Source organism: Sminthopsis crassicaudata, chromosome 3, assembly GCF_048593235.1.
Source record: "Sminthopsis crassicaudata isolate SCR6 chromosome 3, ASM4859323v1, whole genome shotgun sequence".
Classification (NCBI taxonomy): Eukaryota; Metazoa; Chordata; class Mammalia; order Dasyuromorphia; family Dasyuridae; genus Sminthopsis; species Sminthopsis crassicaudata.
In genome coordinates this window covers 271,299,502-271,318,451 of record NC_133619.1, presented here as the reverse complement: position 1 = coordinate 271,318,451, position 18,950 = coordinate 271,299,502, and the positions used below count along the sequence as shown (strand labels likewise).

Genomic DNA, 18,950 nt, shown 5'->3' with positions numbered 1-18,950 from the left:
CTTTTTCTTTGTAACCAAGGAGGAGGTAGGCATTTTGTAAAATCGTTCCATTTCTATGCCTTTTCTTCAATTGTGTCTCTCTCTGTTCCCTCTTTCTTATTTCATCTTCATTCTTTAAATCCTGCTCCCCTCCCAAATCCTTCATCTTTGATAAAAACCTTCCTCTGCCCCTCCCCCCAAGCCTTATCCCCATAGTCTTTTTGGATCCTTCCCTTCTTGGAACTCTAGTCACACTTAGAACTTTTAGAAGTTTAGGATTTAGAAGGCTGTTTTTAAAAAAGAAAAGTAATATTGGGGGATGACTTTGATGGCAGACATGGATGTATGAGTATATCTATCCTATCTATCGAATATATTTAATATATATTATTGGTATACCATATATTTAATTTCATATATACATGTATAAGAAATTGAATATATGAAATAATATATAAATATGTAGCATTATGTGTATCTCTATATATAGAGAGAAATACAATTAAATTGGCTGGTATTAATTCTTTTATTTATTTGTGTCAACAAGCATTTATTAAACACTACTCTAGACACAAGGGAAACAAATATTTTTTAGATCGTTATGCTAAAAAAAAAGAAGAAGAAGCATGGCAGAGCTAGCCTTGGACTTTGGAAATCCTGGCTTCTAGACCTACCTCTTTTACCTGATGATTGTATAATTCTTGGCATATCACTAACTTATCAAAGTTCTAGGCAACTCTCTAAGTTTATTAATTTGTTGGAAAAGTTCTGTTTCACATGAATAGAATTTTCTCATCACAGAGTTCTTTATATCAGGTCCAGTCCTTATCTCTATATAAAAAGTATATATAGATGACCCTTTCTCTCTCTCTCTCTCTCTCTCTCTCTCTCTCTCTCTCTCTCACACATACACACACACACACACACACACACACACACACACACACACACACACACACAGATTTACACATTTTATATATATGAAATGTGTGTATATATAATATATATATAATATGTACAATATACATCTGTATATATGTGTGTGTGTGTGTATATATATATATATATATATATATATATATATATATATATATATATACACTTTTCCCCTACCCCCTGCTATTTTTAGAGTAAAGTACACTGGCATATATAGTGGTGTCCCAAGCACAAAAGTCCTGCATGTGGCTAAGAGTCTATTGTCAAAAGCCAAGTCTACCAATTCCAATACACTTGGGATAGAAAATGCCATCCACATCCAGAGAGAGAACTATGAAGACTGAATGTGTACCAAAGCATAGTATTTTCACCTTTATTTGCTTGTTTTTTCTTTCTGATGGGTTTTTTTTCCCTTTTATTCTGATTTTTCTTGCACAGCATGCTAAATATGGAAATTGTGCTTATTTAGCCTATTTCATATTGCTTGCTGTCCTGCAGGGAGGGATCAGAAGGGAGGGAGGGAGAAAAATTTGGAACACGTAATCTTATAAAAATGAATGTTGAAAATTATCTCTATATGTATTTGGAAAAATAAAATACTATTTAAGGAAAAAAGCAATCTCCCTTCCTACTGAAAAATAATGAAAATGTGTTACTGTGACTGAAGGCTTTTAGCTCAGAAGTTCTTAAAGAAAAACAGATAAGTTTTTGCTTCTGATGGATTTTAAAATATGTGGTTATTACTACAAGTAGTTGTCACTAGTGCTAAAAGGTAAACCATCTCGTAAGAAATAAAATTACCCAGGTTTTGAAAGTATAATGACAAACCTTCTAAAACTCTATCTTCATGCACAAATTAGTTAAGTCATTTTGATTGAATTGAATGTCCAATACCACTTTTGTCCTCAACAGTCAACTAAAAATCACTGATTAATAACTAAATAGTAATTGGCCAAAAATGGCTAAATCTATTTATATGTGTACACAGAGCCTACATGGATGATGTCACTCCATCTCTACAGAAAAACTGTAAATGTCAAATGCAGATAAATGTTATTGAATCATAAATTGAACTTAAATTACTATGGCTTGGGAAAATATCTTTAAATTCTACTTGTTTTGTTATATAAACCTGTGTAAAAGAAGTTGTATAGTAAATAAATAAATAATGAAGAGTCTAAAAATTCCCTTCGACCTGAATTCTTTCCTTGCTGCCCTTTAAACTCAGTATTTTCAGATTCCAATTTTTCATATTCCTGTATGTATTGTATGCAAAGATGAATGTGGAATGAAGCTCACACAATTACAGTGATTTCAACACTCTGGCTAATGCATGGTAACTGTCATCATGTTCCTAACGAGTGACAATTGAAATAATGAGTCAAGTCTTTAAGGTGGAAGAACAAATTCCAATTTTGCATGATTTATATATTTATTTTTACCTTAGGTAGCTTTCTCCTATTAAGGAACAATGAAATAGCATCCCTGCCTGAGTTGGCAGGTATCACTTCTTTGACTTCAATGGTATCATCAGATAAAAAGTAATGAAGAACAAGTTCTCTGGGGTCACCAAACATTGATTCTGAGTCATCCCACAAGCAGTAAAAACGCAAAACATGACCATCATGCTCCAGAAATTGTCTCAGGGTATCAAAGCGTTCATAAGGACGGAGGGGGTTCATACGGTCTAAAGTCTATAAGGCAAGAAGAGATGAATAAATATGGTCTTATAGTTTATCCTGAACTGCAAAGCACACAAATAACACAAATACATCTTCTTCTCCCCTAGAATGTTCTAAGGAATTTTAAATAACTTTACCTCACCTAAAAAAACCAACAAACTCCTCATAAAAACCAGGCATGCTTTTGAAGTGTCTGTTGTTGAAAGTTCTTTGAAATAGACTTCTGCAACATTTTTTTAAAAAACATAAATTTCTAAGACCTTAAATAATTCTTATTTGTCCTTTGGCAAAAGAACATTCTAATCTTTACTTATCCCAAAGAAATCATAAAGACAATAACTCTTGGAGAAAAATGAAAACATTCAATGTTTTTCCTTCCTTAAAAACAATACTTTGGGTTATTTATTTGTTAAGAGTTTCACTTGTATCTGCCACCATAATGCCATGTTTATTGCAATGGATAACAATATAGAGAATAGGAAAGGGAAAGGCAGTAGGGAAAGCAATGAAAAAAATTCAATGGAAAATGGATTGTGGAGCTGAGCACAGGGGCTGGGCATAAAAACATATGTATGTGTATGTTCACAGAATATCCAAGTTGAATAAACTGAGGAAACTTTTTGTCAAATCCAATACCATATGAAGCCCAAAGCCTGGCTTTTACCTCTCCTTTAGCTGCCTTGACCTTTGTATATTTCCTGATTTGAATCCTGCTTCTGGCATCACTTTTCACCCCTACTTACCCATTAGTGACCACTCCACCAACAGTTCATTCATCCTTGTGCATGTCTGCACAAGTATGTCCTAGATGCTAAATCTGTTGCTCAACTTTCCCCCCATCCTCCACTAGCTCCCTGAAACAGGAAGGCTTTAAGGCTTTTTAAGGGAACTCTTCAGTTGTTCTCTATAACAGAACTGGGAGAAACTGCAGACAGAGCAAATCAACTTAGAGAAATGGAATATTACTAGTTCTTCCATTCCCCTACCAAAATTTCCTTCAGAAAAATATTGAAGTAAAGATAGCCTTCTGGACTTAAACCTTATACTTTATCTGCAAGTTCCCTCTCTAGAGCAGGAGTTCTTACCTGGGTTTATGAACTTTAAAATATAGATAAAATATAGGCAGATAGATTAGGTAGATAGATAGATAGATAGATAGATAGATAGATAGATAGATAGATAGATAGATAATCAATGTGATTAGTTTTCTTTGTAATCCTATGCATTTTATATTATGAATTTTTAAAACACTATTCTGAGAAAAGGTCCACTAATTCACTATACAGTCAGAGAGGTATATGACACACAAAAAAAGCTAAGAACCCTTGGCCTAGAAAGACATTTAGCCCTATCTCAGAAAATGTCTTGCAACTAGTCTGTCTGGGCTTCCCCTGTAAAACATCCGCATAGATATGTCCTGCCCCCAGCTTAGACATAAAGGAACTTTATGGACCTAAGAAGAGTGTAGGGAAATCTCATATTTACTTCCTAGTTCTACCCCTGATTTTTTTCATAGGCCATCAAAACATTACCTCTGACATTCCCATGCCTTGAGTGAAATAGCTAGCCTCAAATGTAATCCTCTACAAAAGTTCTCTTTAAGGTTAACAAAGCTCTATATATGTTACCTCATTTGATCCCCAAAACACCTGTGAGAGAGAGGTGCTCTTATTATCTTCATGTTACAGATAGGAAAACTTAGGCTAAGAAAAGTTAAGTGATGAAGGCCCAAAAAACCCACAACTAGGAAGTATCTAAGACAGGATATGAACTCAAACATTCCTGATGCTTAGTTCTGCACTGGGCCACCCAAATTCTGGACAGCACACTAGATCTCTAACTCTATTAATTCCCTGATTCTTTCTCCCCTCCCCCACATGATGACTACTAGCTTCAAATTTTTAAAAGGATTTGGTTCATTATTTCCTGAGTTTCAAATAAGAGAGAGGGAAGGAGGGAGGGAGGAAGAGAGAAAAAGTAAAAGCCAGCACCTCAAAACAACAGGTTAGAAAAGGATCTACACAAAATATCATTAGACAAAGACACTTTAGGAAAATAAAAAAACAAGCTGCTTTTTGACAGGTTAAATATGCAAATCTTTCTCTCCGCTGGCTCCCACTCACCAAAAGGAGCCATCTATTAAGAATAAGCACATTTGTGCTGAAGCTGATTGCTAAATATTCAGGATAAGCATTCATACCTCAAATCAACCAATAGTGTAAATCAGGCTTTGTTATTTTGATGATTGTCTCTAGGCTTAAGAAACTGTTAGAGAAAATGTTAATGATGAAGTTGAAACTTAAAAATGTGTCCTATATACATTCCCTCTCCCACCTCCTCAAGCCAGTTTTTAAATGTTTACCAGCACATACCTGGGTAGGCATTAAACATGAGTCAACAATGAATTTTTTTAAGTTGCTAGAATTTATAAAATATATATTATATAGGAACTTTTATCTCATTTTATTTAGCATTGGTCAGACTAAAACAATGCCAGATCTGGACATGACAATTTTAAAAAGGAGCTAAGGAGACAAATATAGAGTTGACAAATAAAACTTCTGAGAAATAGAATTTATTGCAGGCTGGTAAAAAGAAATTTCTGGAAATTTATTCATATCTATGAAGGGTTATTTTACAGAAAATGTTGAGTAAGCCTTCCTTAGGGAGAGAATAGAAAGAAAGGCATAGGATCCCAGAATGTGAAAAGAAAGAAGGACATAGGATCCCAGAATGTGAAACTAGTTTAAATATATTTTAAGGAAGTAGGTTTCACCCTTCATCTCAATTAATGCAATTAATATAAGGATAAGATGAGATGTCGATGTTTAAACAAGATGCAACAATACCCTGAATACTTTTATGCCCATATATGTTTGGAACATCCCTTTGATTGAAAGAATTAATCTATGTATCCAGAAAGTAATAATATAATAGTAGTTATGAAGGAATTTCCCCACAATCTCACAATGATGATAGTCATTCATGATTAAGTTGAAATGTGAAAATAAGATTCAAAAGTCCTGATCACTCTATCAGATAGGAAATTCATTAGCTAAAAAGATCAGTCCTACTCCTTAGGCCTATAAAAACTAGAAATAAAGAGGTCTACCTAGTAAAGGAGATTCCAAGCTTGGGAGACAAACCATTGCAACCTATACAAGAGGGCAGGAAGCTGAAAAGTGACCATACCCTATATCACCAGAGTAACTGGACCAGTAACAGATAGTGCATTGAACCAAGAACAAATACACTTAGGATAGATGGATTTGTACTTCTGAATACAAAGATAGCCCCACAAAATTACCTACTAGTATACCTTGGGTATAATCAATCATCACTTAGTGACTCAACTTTCAAATGCAATTTGAGGAAATATCCCAAGTCAGAGATGAAACAATATTGAAATATCATTTATATAGATTAAATAAAAAATGGGCTCACCTGGCCAGTACACCCAGTATCTATGTAACCTGTGCTCTTGTTGTGATGGAACATATTTCTAGGCTTTCAGAAATTACAAATATGATGAATACAGAAAAGCATGGAGAGGTCTTTATGAACTAATACAGAATGAAACAAGCAAAATTAAGAAAACAATATACACTATGATTACAACAATATAAATGGAAAGAAAACCCACAAATCAAAATTGAATATAACAACAAATTTATAAAGATTAGCATGACTCAAATGAAGATATATACCAACCCACCACTTTGTAAAGATGAAAGGTCCACAGGTATTATACATCACAAATGTTTTCAGACTTTTTTCAATATACTGATCAGTTGTGCTGATTTTTTATTTCCTCTTTTTAAAAAAATTATGCTATATATTGGATTACTTGCCATCTGGGGAAGGGGTGGGGAGAAGGAAGGAAAAAAATTTGGAGCACAAAGTTTTGCAAGGGTGAGTGTTGAAAATTATCTATGTATATGTTTTGAAAATAAGCTTTAATAAAAAAAAAACTTATGTTATATGGGATGGCCTTTTGGGAAAGAGAGATATTAGGAATAATTCATAGCTATAATTAATAATATGATAATTATAATTTTTTAAAACCACAGAAAACATCAATATAACTTTTATTTTTTAATTTTATTTTGATTTCTTATTATAGCTTTTTATTTACAAAACATATGCATGGGTAATTTTTCAACATTAACCTTTGCAAAAACTTCTGCTTCAACTTTTCTTCTCCTTCCCTCCAACCCCTCCCCAGATGGCACATGGTCCCATACATGTTAAATATGTTAAAGTACAATATATGTATACATATTTATACAGTTATCTTGCTGCACAAGAAAAATCAGATTTAGAAAGAAGGTAAAAATAACCTGAGAAGAAAAACCAAAAATGTAAGCAAACAATAACAGAAAGAGTGGAAATGCTATGTTGTGATTCACACTCATTTCCCAGTGTTCTTTCTCTGGGAGTAACTAATTCTGAATAAAACTTACTTTTAAAAAAAGACTCAAATTTGTCTGACATGATACCAGGATCCCTCATCAATGGGAAATTTATTACTAATTTTCCCTTCATCCAGAACTCATGATCAGGAATCATATAAGATAAATGATGATCTATGGTATAGCCTATCCTTTTTGCTTTCTATTTTCCTTTGCTAACCTTGTTATGTGGAGAGGAGAAAGAGGGGAGGGTGTAGGAGACACTGCAATTGGTCATATGGAAAGGTACAAACCTTCCCAGGAATGTCTTAACAAGAAGCTGTAGTGTGATGAATTGAGGTCCTAATTCTGGAACACAGATAAGGACCAGGATCCTTGAGAAGAAAAGACCACCAGCTTTTGTGAATTTTAGCAGCCAGGAAAATTGAAGGAGTTTTCTCTTTTATTCAGTAATTCTACAAGAGGGACTGAATACCCATCCTCCCTATTCCTTTACCACAAGATGCAACTGAGTGGTGCAAACTCTCCATGTTGGAATTTACATTCTCTTTATCACACTCAAAGATTTAGAAGAACTACAGAAGATTTGGATGGAAATGGAGGCAAAAGCTTCTATGTGTATTAGAGTTTTTCACTTCCTATCTATGTACCTCACACTATGAGATCACATGCTAAGCCTGAATTTATAAATGCAAATGAAAGTTGAATCCAGACATAGTTAAGAACTTACAGGCTGGGCACAGATGATTGTGTACTTTAATATTCTGAGCAATATTCTATTTCATACTGTAGATTAATTTTGGGATTGGTCAACAAGAAGTTAATTCAAGTTGTTTTTCTTATAAACTTTTTCAGATTTATACATACTTCATGCTTCACATACTCCACGTATTTTATTCAATCCTTCATAATTCACATTCACTACAGTCTATTAGTTAATGACGGTAAGATATATACAAAGGACAAGAATTCATAAGGATGTATATTTCTCTTTAGTTCTCTCTACTGACTCTAAAAAATGACAATAGGAATATTTTGTATTTATCTAATCTTTCAGAGAATTCACAAACACACATAGTATATGAATTGACACATATAGAAATGTATACAAATCTGATTCCACAGGAGTTTACATTAAATATTCTTCGTTAACAATATATAAGACTTATGTGAGTTCTCTGTGTGTGTACATCACTGTTGGATAAAACTGATTGAATGTGTATGAGGGGAGGGAATAGGAAAGATAGTGATTAATGAACAAGCATATGTAAAATGATTTACAGCTTTTGACAGGGAATAAAAATATAGTAACAACAATAGAATTTATATTGTAAATTTTTTTTAAAATATCACAGTTGATAAATTATATTTTTTTTAAATGGAATCAATTATCCCTTCCTTTCCCCAAATTCAAGCATTATTGAGAGTTGTCTTACAAAAATCATGAAATCTAAGATTTGAAAAAAGAATTCACTTGTAAGACTTATGTAACTTATCTGACCAAACATCCCTGAATCATCATCTAGGTACCTTGTCTTAATTTAAGAATATCATCAGAAATCTAAAGACCTTGTCTAATGCTTTATTCAAATGTAGGTAAACTATATGCTACAAATTTAGTAGAAAAAGTAAATTAAGGTGGTCCCAAATAACTTGTTTTTAAGGAAATCAGAGCCCTCTGTATTCACTATATCCCTTTTAGATTTTCAAGATATATTTAATATCAAGAACTGTATGTTTAATACATCCTAGAATTTTGTCAAGAATCTGAGTTAAGCTCTCTGGCTTAATTTTTAGATTTTATTGTATTCATTTATTTGAAACCCTGGGCCTCATATGCCCTTGTCGAATCCTTCAAAACCTCTATGACTTTCATCAGTTTTACAAAGAAACCTGACAATCAAAATCAATGTTGCAAAATTATAAATAACAAGTTTGGTCTCAGAAAAAGAGAGACAAGATGGCATCTGATGCCTTGCAAGGAGGTGTGGAGAGCTGTCCAAAGGCATGGAAGATTCTATATAAAGGGTTGGGTTTTTTGTTCATTTCTTTTAGGGTATTGATCAATTTCACTGAATTCTTTTGTTCTCTTCTATCTTTGCAAGTCTCTTGGAATAGGAGACAAGGAGATAGAAGAAAATTTAGGCAATATAAAAGCAAAATATAGCAATTTGGGAGCAGCTAAGTAGCAAAGTGGATAGTGCAGCCCTGAAATCAGGAGGACCTGAGTTCAAATCTGGTCTCAGACACTTAACACTTCCTGGCTGTGTGACTTGGGCAAGTCACTTAACCCCAATTGCCTCAGCAAAAAACAACAACAAAAAATGTCAATTTTTTTTAAATCTTCATTTTAAAAGAAGACTAATTATATCTAATACTTATTTCAGTACTATGAAATGTAAGGCATCTGCATCTTATTACATGAACTCCTATAGATGCTCTCTGACGATCTCTCTACTTATCCTGGATTCCAAAACCCTATTAATCATTCCTCTTATAATTATATCCTCTTAATGTTCAATGCTGTATCATTGATCTACTCCTTTTATCTATCTTTAAGATAATTTGCCCTTCCAGAGCCATATACAAATTATGTTAACCAATCAAGCATTTATGTGCCTACTATATACCAAGAAATATATGAGATAGTAAGCATACAAAAACAAAAGAATATTATTCCTCCAGAAACTTAGTCTAGCCAGTGGGGATAATATGAACATATATTGGCATATATAAACCAGATACAGGGTAATTTGGGGAAGATGGTATTAGCTGCAGAAAGGACAAATCAAATATGAGGTTTAAAATAAACCCTGAAGGAATTTAGGAGTTTAAGAGATGGCAATGAGGAGAAAGTAGAATGCTAGGAATAGCATTCCTGCTATACTAAGGCAGAAATGCAAGTGATGAAGGACTAGGACTGAGAAACAGATAGATGTATTTCATTCCACTATGTCTCAAATTTACCTCCCTGAAAAATATTTCCCAAGCCCTTCATCAGGTGTTTGAATGCTTATTGCCTCTGTTTCTTTATACACTGCTTTTCACTATAATTCCCTATTAGGATTCCCTCACCTAAGTCTTAATATAAAATGCAATTCCATTTCTCCTTATATTTGACCAATCCTAATTTTTTTTAACAAGGAGGCACATTCCAGTCATGGATCCCATCTTCCCAAATCTCAGTGATACCTCCTGAGTCTGTCATACCTATTTCTTAATCTATGGTCCAAGAAATCCAGATTTTATTAATTAAGCTGTTTGCTCCCCACTTGCAGTTTTCTCTTTTGAATCTTTTCTGAATTCAGATGAAAATATCATCTATACACAGCAAGATCCTCATAGTCTCATCTAAAACTTTTTCATCCTTAACATGCTTTCCAGATTAATTCCAGTAGTGGTATTTGTACTCACATAGATCAATTTAAAAAGTGGCTAATAAGGCATCAATTGTGAGAGTTCTCATCACAGCCTGGAAACATAAGTTAGAAAGCCTAAAAATATTTCTGTTGCAAATTTCAGATATATACTACTTAAGGACAATGCTATTCATCTATTCATTCTCTGATATATACCATATGATCTCTCACATAGTGTACTTATACCTCTAGTATGAATTTTTGGAGGGCAAGCATTAGTTTTCACATCAGAATATCCATCTTTCTCCTATTCAGAAAGTATTCTATTTCTATTCTTCTATTTCTTCTGTGTCACATTCTTCTAGCTTCTAACCTCCTGACACAGATTATCAGACCCTTTGTCCTCTTCAGATTTATTTTCTTTTTTTGATTTTTATAATTTATTCATTCAACAAACATTAAGCATCAGTATCAGTCACTGTGAAGCCCTTCTACATTTTTAAACATTTTTAAAGAACATTATATAATCAGGATGTAAAAGTACTTCTTTTTAAATAGGATTTTATTTTTCCAAATATATGCAAAGATAGTAAGACCTTGTGTTCTAAATTTTTCTCCCTCTCCTTCTTTCTCCCCCTCCCCAAGACAGTAAACAATCTGACACAGGCTTAATATGTGCAATTCTTGGATTGTTACTTCTTGAGCTTATTTTTCCCCCAGAGAGAAAAGACCATTTCATGCTCCAAGTACAGATAATTATGACTTCAGTGGCTCATGGCCCACAGAGACACAAAGGGTTCCAGAGCTACACGGACTTAGATTCCATCCCATAGTAGATTAGGTTTTGTATCCTTTTCTACCCACTACATGAAGTTTCTCTAGAAAATTTTCTAAAACAAAGCTTAGGTATGGATCTTGTCTTAGGCTTCCCCAAAATGTAGGCAACAGGGCTTCTTTGAAAAAGATACTCAAGTTATGAGTATAAATTATAGAATAACATTTCCTTCATAGAAAATTCTTAAGATGCAAAAGACTCACAGCAACACATTTAACAAATACAGAAAACAAAATATCTCCACTAGCTTCTTTCTAGTCATTATATTTCTCCTTATAACATAAAGACAATTTTGTGAGACTGAACAAAAATTTCAGTGTATAAGAAATTCAAAAAGTCCAAATCTCCTGATTGGCCCCACCTTAGTTATGGGATGATTTTGCTGGTGGTCGTGTTCTCCTGCAAGAAGCATATTGTTAAAAACTTGGAAAGTTATCTATGAACTCAAGCAAAGTTGCAATATACTGTGTATAAAGTAATAGTAATGTTCTGGGATGATCAGCTGTGAATAACTTTGCTATTCTCAGCAATACAATGATTCACAAATACTCTGAAGGACTTATAAAGAAAAATCCTAATCATACCCAGAGAAAGAACTGATTGTGTCTGTAGCATTCTCTCTTTCTGTCTCTCTGTCGTGCTTTCTCTCTCTCTCTCTGTCGTGCTCTCTCTCTCTTGCTTTCTCTCTTTACTTCCTTTTCTCTCTCTCTCCCCTTTATTTTTCTTAAGGGTTTTGTTTTTGTTTTGTTTTTCTGAAGTGGGAGATCTATGTTTTCTTTCACAACATGACTTTTGTGGAAATGTTCTCCATAACTTCACATGTGCTTTTTAATGGAAATTGGGGTGAGGATAAAGGAGAGAATCTGAAACTCAAAAGTTTTAAAAACACATGTAAAAAATTGTATTAAACGTAAGTGGGAGAAAATAAAACTACAAATAACCAAAAAAAAAAAAAAAAAAAAAAAAAAAAGTAGGAGCAGCTTACTGTTAAGGAAATCTCTTCCTAATGGATAGCAACACCTGACTTGGGATCTCTTGAACCCAAAAGGAAATTGCCAAGCTAGAGACATCAATTTCTTAGCTCTGAAAGTTGCTGACCTGTGATCATGGAAATCAAAGAAAGGTAATGCCATTGAAGATCCCTAGTCCAACAAAGCAGAGTTTCTCAACCCTAATTTGAGTTGGTTGTGTCAGAAAAAGTAATACTGCCCTCAGTGTACTGCAAACTCTTCCTGTTCTCCATGTAAGTTTGTTAAGGCGTCCCAGAGGGCATCATAATACATAGTTTGAATACTCTGATCTTCTAACTCTTTTCTTCTGCAGTTAATGTCCTTTTTCAATTTGAGTCCTGACATAGTCAGAAAGGCTCAGTCTTCTACTTCGAGTCTCTATGGAAGCCCAGACTAGTCCAATGTATAAAGGGTACTCAGCTCTGAAATAGTAAAAACCAGACAAGCATAATCTGCAATATAATTAGCATTGCCAGGCAACTAAGTGGAGATGAAAGAGATCCCTTAATCAGCCAATGTCAACCTGATCTACCCCTATTATAGGAAAAAAGATATGGCAGGACAAATTCTGAATCTTTGTATCCCACCAAATCAAGTCTAAGTTACTATAAATTTTCTCAACCCCAAGATGCCCACTGGAGAGTTACTGGAGCAGAAATTTTCAGTGTAGAAAATGAGAAAGCTTAATTCTTTTGTCCACTTAGTAGGACATCCAAACAACAGCTTAATGAACAAAAGGGAGATTATATTCAAGGAGCATTTAACCTAACATTATGTTTTCCAATTTGTCTCAGGGTTTGCTACATTTTTTCATAATAAATATACATTGTATTTGTTAATCCAATGAGAGGAGAAGGTTCAATTTTAATACAAATCAAAACTTTGTCAACTCTCACCTTTTTCCTCTCTTTCATATAAGGATCATCTGGACAAGTTCCTGAGGGATTTACCGTGATACCCATTTTCCTCAGAAAATTTCTTGTGAACGGATCACAGTCATAAATCTTGAACACTCGGGAATAAAAGACAATGTCTATGTTGACATTGAAATCTTGTATTGTATAAAAGTTATCCTCATTAGGTGGTGGGAGTGGAATCCGATGACGTCGGAGAAAGGTTCCTATAGGATGAAATAAAAGTAAGTCTTTTCAATGATTGTGAAAGCTGACATTTATATAATACTTTAAAATCAGCAAAACAATTTTACATGGAGCATCTCATTTAACTCACAAAATGAAAGAAATGAAGAAAATGAAGCTCATTGAACTCACAGTTAGTGTCAGAAATAGACTCAAATCCAAAACTTACTAACTCCAAATCCAACCTTTTTTATGCATGAAATGCTTTCTCTTTTTATTGAAAAGATAAAAATTCACTTTCTAAAGATTAAATAAAAGAGGACCTTACAGAATCCTGTTAGACCTTTGAGCATTAGATTCCAACCTAAAGAACCTTATTTCACTAGTTAAGAAGAAGAGATAGATATGCATTTTTAGCTGGAATTGGAAAGAGAAAAATGCAGCACTGTTTTCTGTTACAATCTTCCAGGGTTTTGTACTGAAAGAATTCTTAAAACAGTAGGGGACAAAGAAGACAAAAAGAAAAAACCATTGAAGCTGCAACGACAGCTTTAGAAATAATAAAAATAGGAAAGGAAAATGAAATAAAGCAAAATAAAGGTGTAATCCCTTGGAGGACTTAAGAAACATTGTTGACCATTTTCTATTGGTCCATTAGACCAATAAAGATTGACCATAAACATATCCAGACTAGCTAGGTGGTACAGTAGATAGAGTGCTAGACTTGGAATCAGGAAATCATCTAACCCTGTCTACTTAAGTTTCCTCATGTGTAAAGTGATATAGAGAAGGAAATGGCAAACCATACTAGGATCTTTACCAAGAAAACCCCAAAAGGGTCACAAAGAGTCAAAAATGATTGAACAACAACAACAAAAGAGATATATCTATTTATGCCTATCCATTCTGTATCTGCACCTAACTAGATTTTTGAGGAAATGGGTGGATAAGAAAATGGAAGAACTACTAGCTACCTGAATTTTTACTGAGGGGATGATGGATTAATTTTAGGGACTGGCATGTTTGTAGATGTATGTGCTTATTGTGGTAGAAGAAGAATAATATCAAAAACACCACAGTTTTCAAGATGTACAAGCAAAATATTCACATATTGAACTCACAAATAATTGAAATTAAATAAGGCTTGAAATTACTTAACTCATTGGCACTAAATGGCACAAGTGTAAATATCAGTCTACACTGTAGAATATCAAAAAATATGGACGATATATGACCAGATACATGTAAATTTCCATAATTCGGTTATTGTTGGGATTATCATAATTTATAATACATTTCATCCTGGAGCTAAATTGTAATTACTATGTTAAATATGTGACTTATTTCTCTTTCTTTTTCATAATCATTGTTCCATATTTTTGGTGCCTATTGACACTTGACAGAACTGTCCTCCAAATAACTATTTAATATAACAAATAAAATATGTTTATAGCAGATCTGATCACTAAACACAATATGGACTTTCTCTGGCAAAAGTAGTTTCCAGCTCATGCTGCATATAAACTGTGATAAGAAAAATTTCTATTAACTACATCATAATAACAGTGGACCTAAATCTTTCTAGCCACTACTATCTTTGGGAGTGTCTTTACATTAATTTAAAAATGTATGTTAGAAACTCTGAAGGTTTTTTTTTTTCATTTGATGGCCTTTTTGCTTTGTATTGTTTGAGTAGTAGAGGGGTAAGGAACTGGAGGGGCAGGCAGGGGGGAAAAGAAGGGGAATGTAGCAGAAGAAATACTTCTTCAATTTCAGTGTAATTTTTTAAAGCCAGTATGGATTATACATATGTGAAAGATGACATATGGCAATCATTACTGTATGTATTATCACCAGCATTTGTTTCCCTTGTGTAGGCCCAACCTATAAATGTTCATTGTTTCCACAGGCATTTGTTAAAAACAAACTAACTAACTAATAGCAGCAACAACAACAAAACAGGATTCATGGCATTAATTTGAAAATTGTAGACCAAAGGAGATTTTTAAAAAATGTATCCTTGAAAAATATAAAGAGCCACCTGTCAAGGTTAGGTCAGTGATACTTTCCTCTATACTTTTTGTGACCTGCTCCCCCTGGTCATCAGCTTGAATGCTTTGACCTACTCCATTTTGGGGTCAGTTCTCCTTTCTTAGGCAGCCTGGTTCCTCTTTTACTCCTTTCCCAGAGGTTTACCATACTGGTCCTAAACCTGATCCAGCCATCCAATCAGATTTACAGCTCAGAACTCCCAACTCAAGCAAGTCACTAGGGAATAGCAATTTTAAACTTCTTTGGAGTTTCCTGTCATGCTGTTATAACTGAGTCCTAGTATGAACACTATCCTATAGTACTCCCTCATTCTCAACCTGTTCCATGACTATAATCCATAGGTGGTAGGTAAAATACCATACTTGGAATCAGGAATCTGGCCTCAGCTACTAGTTTGTGATTATGGGAGTTACTTAACTCTGTTAACATAATTTCTGCCACATATAGGTTTTATATAAATGCTTATTCCTTTCTCCTTCCTTCCTGGCTTTGTTGTATTTCCTACTCAGAATCAACATAGCACGATTTTGATAATCAAAGAATGCTGCTTAATTATTTTATATATTTATTGACTCATGTCATAGATCTACTATACACACAAGACTAAATCCATAACTGGCTAATTATGAAAATCTATACCATAAAAAATTTGAAAAACAAGAATCAAAGAATCATTACTAACTGGTTTACAATCTTTGACATGTCAGTTATTATGATTTTTTAAAGAAAACTGACAATAAGAACAAAAGGTTTGGCAATTGTCAATGTTGTAAAATTACCCATGCATATCTGTAAATAAAAACTATTAAAATATTAAAAAAGAAAAAGAAAACTGACAATAGTGTTCTGTCTTAAAACTACATAGAAAGTCATAGGTCAAGCTGGGTATAAAATTTGAGAATGCCACATTAAACATTTTTTCCATAACTAAATATAGATGTTTCTGTTTGTTGTTGGAGTTATAAGTAAAATAAGTTTGCAACATGGTTTTAAATTATCTGGTTGTAACATTTTTAAATTACTTGGTACATTACATTGAAATAATAAAGCCACAAAATTAAAACCATCCTAGGATATTCAAAACTTATATAAAAGATATAATTTCACTGCAAAAAAAAAAAAATGTGCTTCTATTAGCCTTCAATTCACGGTACTGAAATGTGCAAATTATTTAATCATTGAAGATTAGTATTTAAAACAAATTGCATATTTAACTATTTAGAAGAAAGATGGGCACTTCAGGTTTTTCAGGAACCATTTATACTACTAGTAAAAAGGAAACCACATATTTTGACAGTTTTAGAAATATATATAATGAGGTGTCTTCAGATTTTTTAGCTATCTTCAACAAGTACTATGTTAATAAAATTCAGATAACAAAGCTATTGCTTTCTGAGTGCTATGTGCTATAAATAGGGATGAGCTACATGTATCCCTCTATTAGAAATAACTTCTTTTCAAGTTTCCAGCCAAACATTCTCTCACAGATGTCTGGTGAACATATTGTTTGGGCCAAGAAAAAGCAAACAACAAAATGCAAAATTTAAATTATATAGGCTAGAAGAGCCTGCAGTCACTATCAAAATGAGATTGAGCTGGTAGCAGGAGCTATCCAGAAAGACACTTCATCCTACCTCTGTTGTCATATGTCTGGAAAAGTCACATCTGTTAAGTCTGCTGCTTCAGTATTTACCACCACTGCTATGTTTCATCACTGACCTAAAACATACCCAATCCAACCCACAAAGACTTAATGTGTGCTACAGACAAAGCTCTTTTCCATAAAATATCAATTATTTCCAAAAATATCAAAAACACATCCATAAAATATCAAACAAATAATAAAATCTCTGCCCTTAATGAGTTGGCACAGGGTGTCCCAAAAGTCTTAGTGCAATTTAAAGTTATTAAAGCTTAAGACTACACTAAGACTTTTTGGACACCCTATAATCTACTGGAGATAAGGAAAAGGATAGAAAGCATATGATATGTAAATTTTTTAAAGGATATGATAGTTTTCTTAGAACATGCTAGATCTCACATGTTCTGCTGACACAAATTTTAAGATCTCAATTTCCCTTAAATACTATAGTGAGGCAACAAAGCAGTATTTCAACAAAGGAGCAAAGATTTATAAACCTGATAAATGATTTAATCAGGTACCATTTGAGGAATTATCATCTTTAACCATGATATTTTTCAGGGAAGGGAACAGTACATGATAAAAAAAGGAAAAAAAGAGAGCCATATCTCAACTAATAATGATCCTCCAAGCAACTCTCTTGAGTCTACAGGAGGTTCCTTCTTCTAATTGTTTCTTTTTAGATATCTATCTGTTTATTCATGTAACCATTACTTATTTAAATTTTAAAGAAAAATGAAAAATAACATGATTTAAAACCATAAATGTTTATTACATCTCATGTATATATTTTAAGTATATAACCAATTTAACATGAGAATTTCAAAAAATTAAAATAAAAAATACAATTTCAAAGCTAGATTGCTTATATATGTCTCACTCTGAACTTGCTTCTCTTTTTGTTTGTGTATTTCCTTCTAAAATGCTTCAATAACTATTAGATTTTAGGGCTTTGTTTTTGTTTGGTTTTTGTTTGTTTGGAGTTTTTCTGTAATACTGTAGCCCTTTCTTCCCACAAATCTATCAGGAAGAGAAGGAGAAGAATCATCATTATAAAGAGGCAAGCAAAATACTCATGGATTCGTCATGTCCAAAAAACACTATGTCTCATTAACATCATTATTCTAGCACTTCCAGAGGTGAATAGCATGCTTCATTACTAGTCCTCTAAGTTGGTCCCTGCATTAATCATAGTTCTTACATCTTTCAAATTAATTTATTTTTTCAATATTACTGTCATTATTGACAACATTATTGCCATTGTATAAATTGTTCTCCTCTCTTGGATTAATGCCTTGCCATGGCAGAGGGGCTTGCATACATAAACTCAATGAAACTATGAATGCTATACAAGGTTACCCAAGATGGACAGGATATAATGGAGAACTCCTACAGAAAGAAGTGATTCACTGGAGAAAAAAATGACAAAGCACTTCAGGATTTTCGCCAAGGAATCTTGACAATATCAAAATGATAAGAGAAATGACATCGGAAAATGAGTCAATCAGATTGGAAAATGTCTAATATCCTAAGGAAGAAGAATGGAGGACAGGCAGAAATAACTCTAATACTAATGAAACAGCTGAGTCAAAACTGAAAGGAAGCTCAGCTGTGGATGTGTTTAGTGACAAAAAAAAAAAAACAAAAAAAACAAAAAAAAAAGACAATTTAATGCTATAAAGATTACTAAGATCTAGGAACCAAGGAAAGCTGAATGTGATCAATCAAAGACTATCAAGATCTTGGATACTAGTGAACTTAAATGGATGGGAACAAGTGAACTTAATTCAAATGATCATTACATATACTACTGTAAGAATTTCTTAGAAAAAATTGATAGCTCCCATAATCTATAAAAAAGTGAGAAAAGCAGTACTAAGGTATAATGTCAAAAATGACAGTGATATCTGTTCAAATCCAAAGCAACTATTCAACAACACAGAAATATAAATCTATGCATCAAT

At 33.3% G+C, this 18,950-nt stretch overlaps 1 protein-coding gene across 2 annotated transcripts in view; it reads right to left on the bottom strand.

Annotated features, from left to right (window-relative positions):
• The window catches only part of EFHC2 (EF-hand domain containing 2), a 241,330-nt gene that overhangs the window by 114,394 nt on the left and 107,986 nt on the right, over window positions 1–18,950 (bottom strand). Inside the window, exons 4-5 of one of the 2 annotated variants that reach the window (XM_074300803.1) lie at window positions 13,110–13,333; window positions 2,358–2,609 (exon numbers count right to left, since the gene is read on the bottom strand). In XM_074300803.1, the coding sequence (XP_074156904.1) occupies window positions 2,358–2,609; window positions 13,110–13,333 (476 nt within the window). The remainder of the gene's footprint in view (window positions 1–2,357; window positions 2,610–13,109; window positions 13,334–18,950) is intronic. The other variant, XM_074300804.1, reaches the window with a different exon arrangement.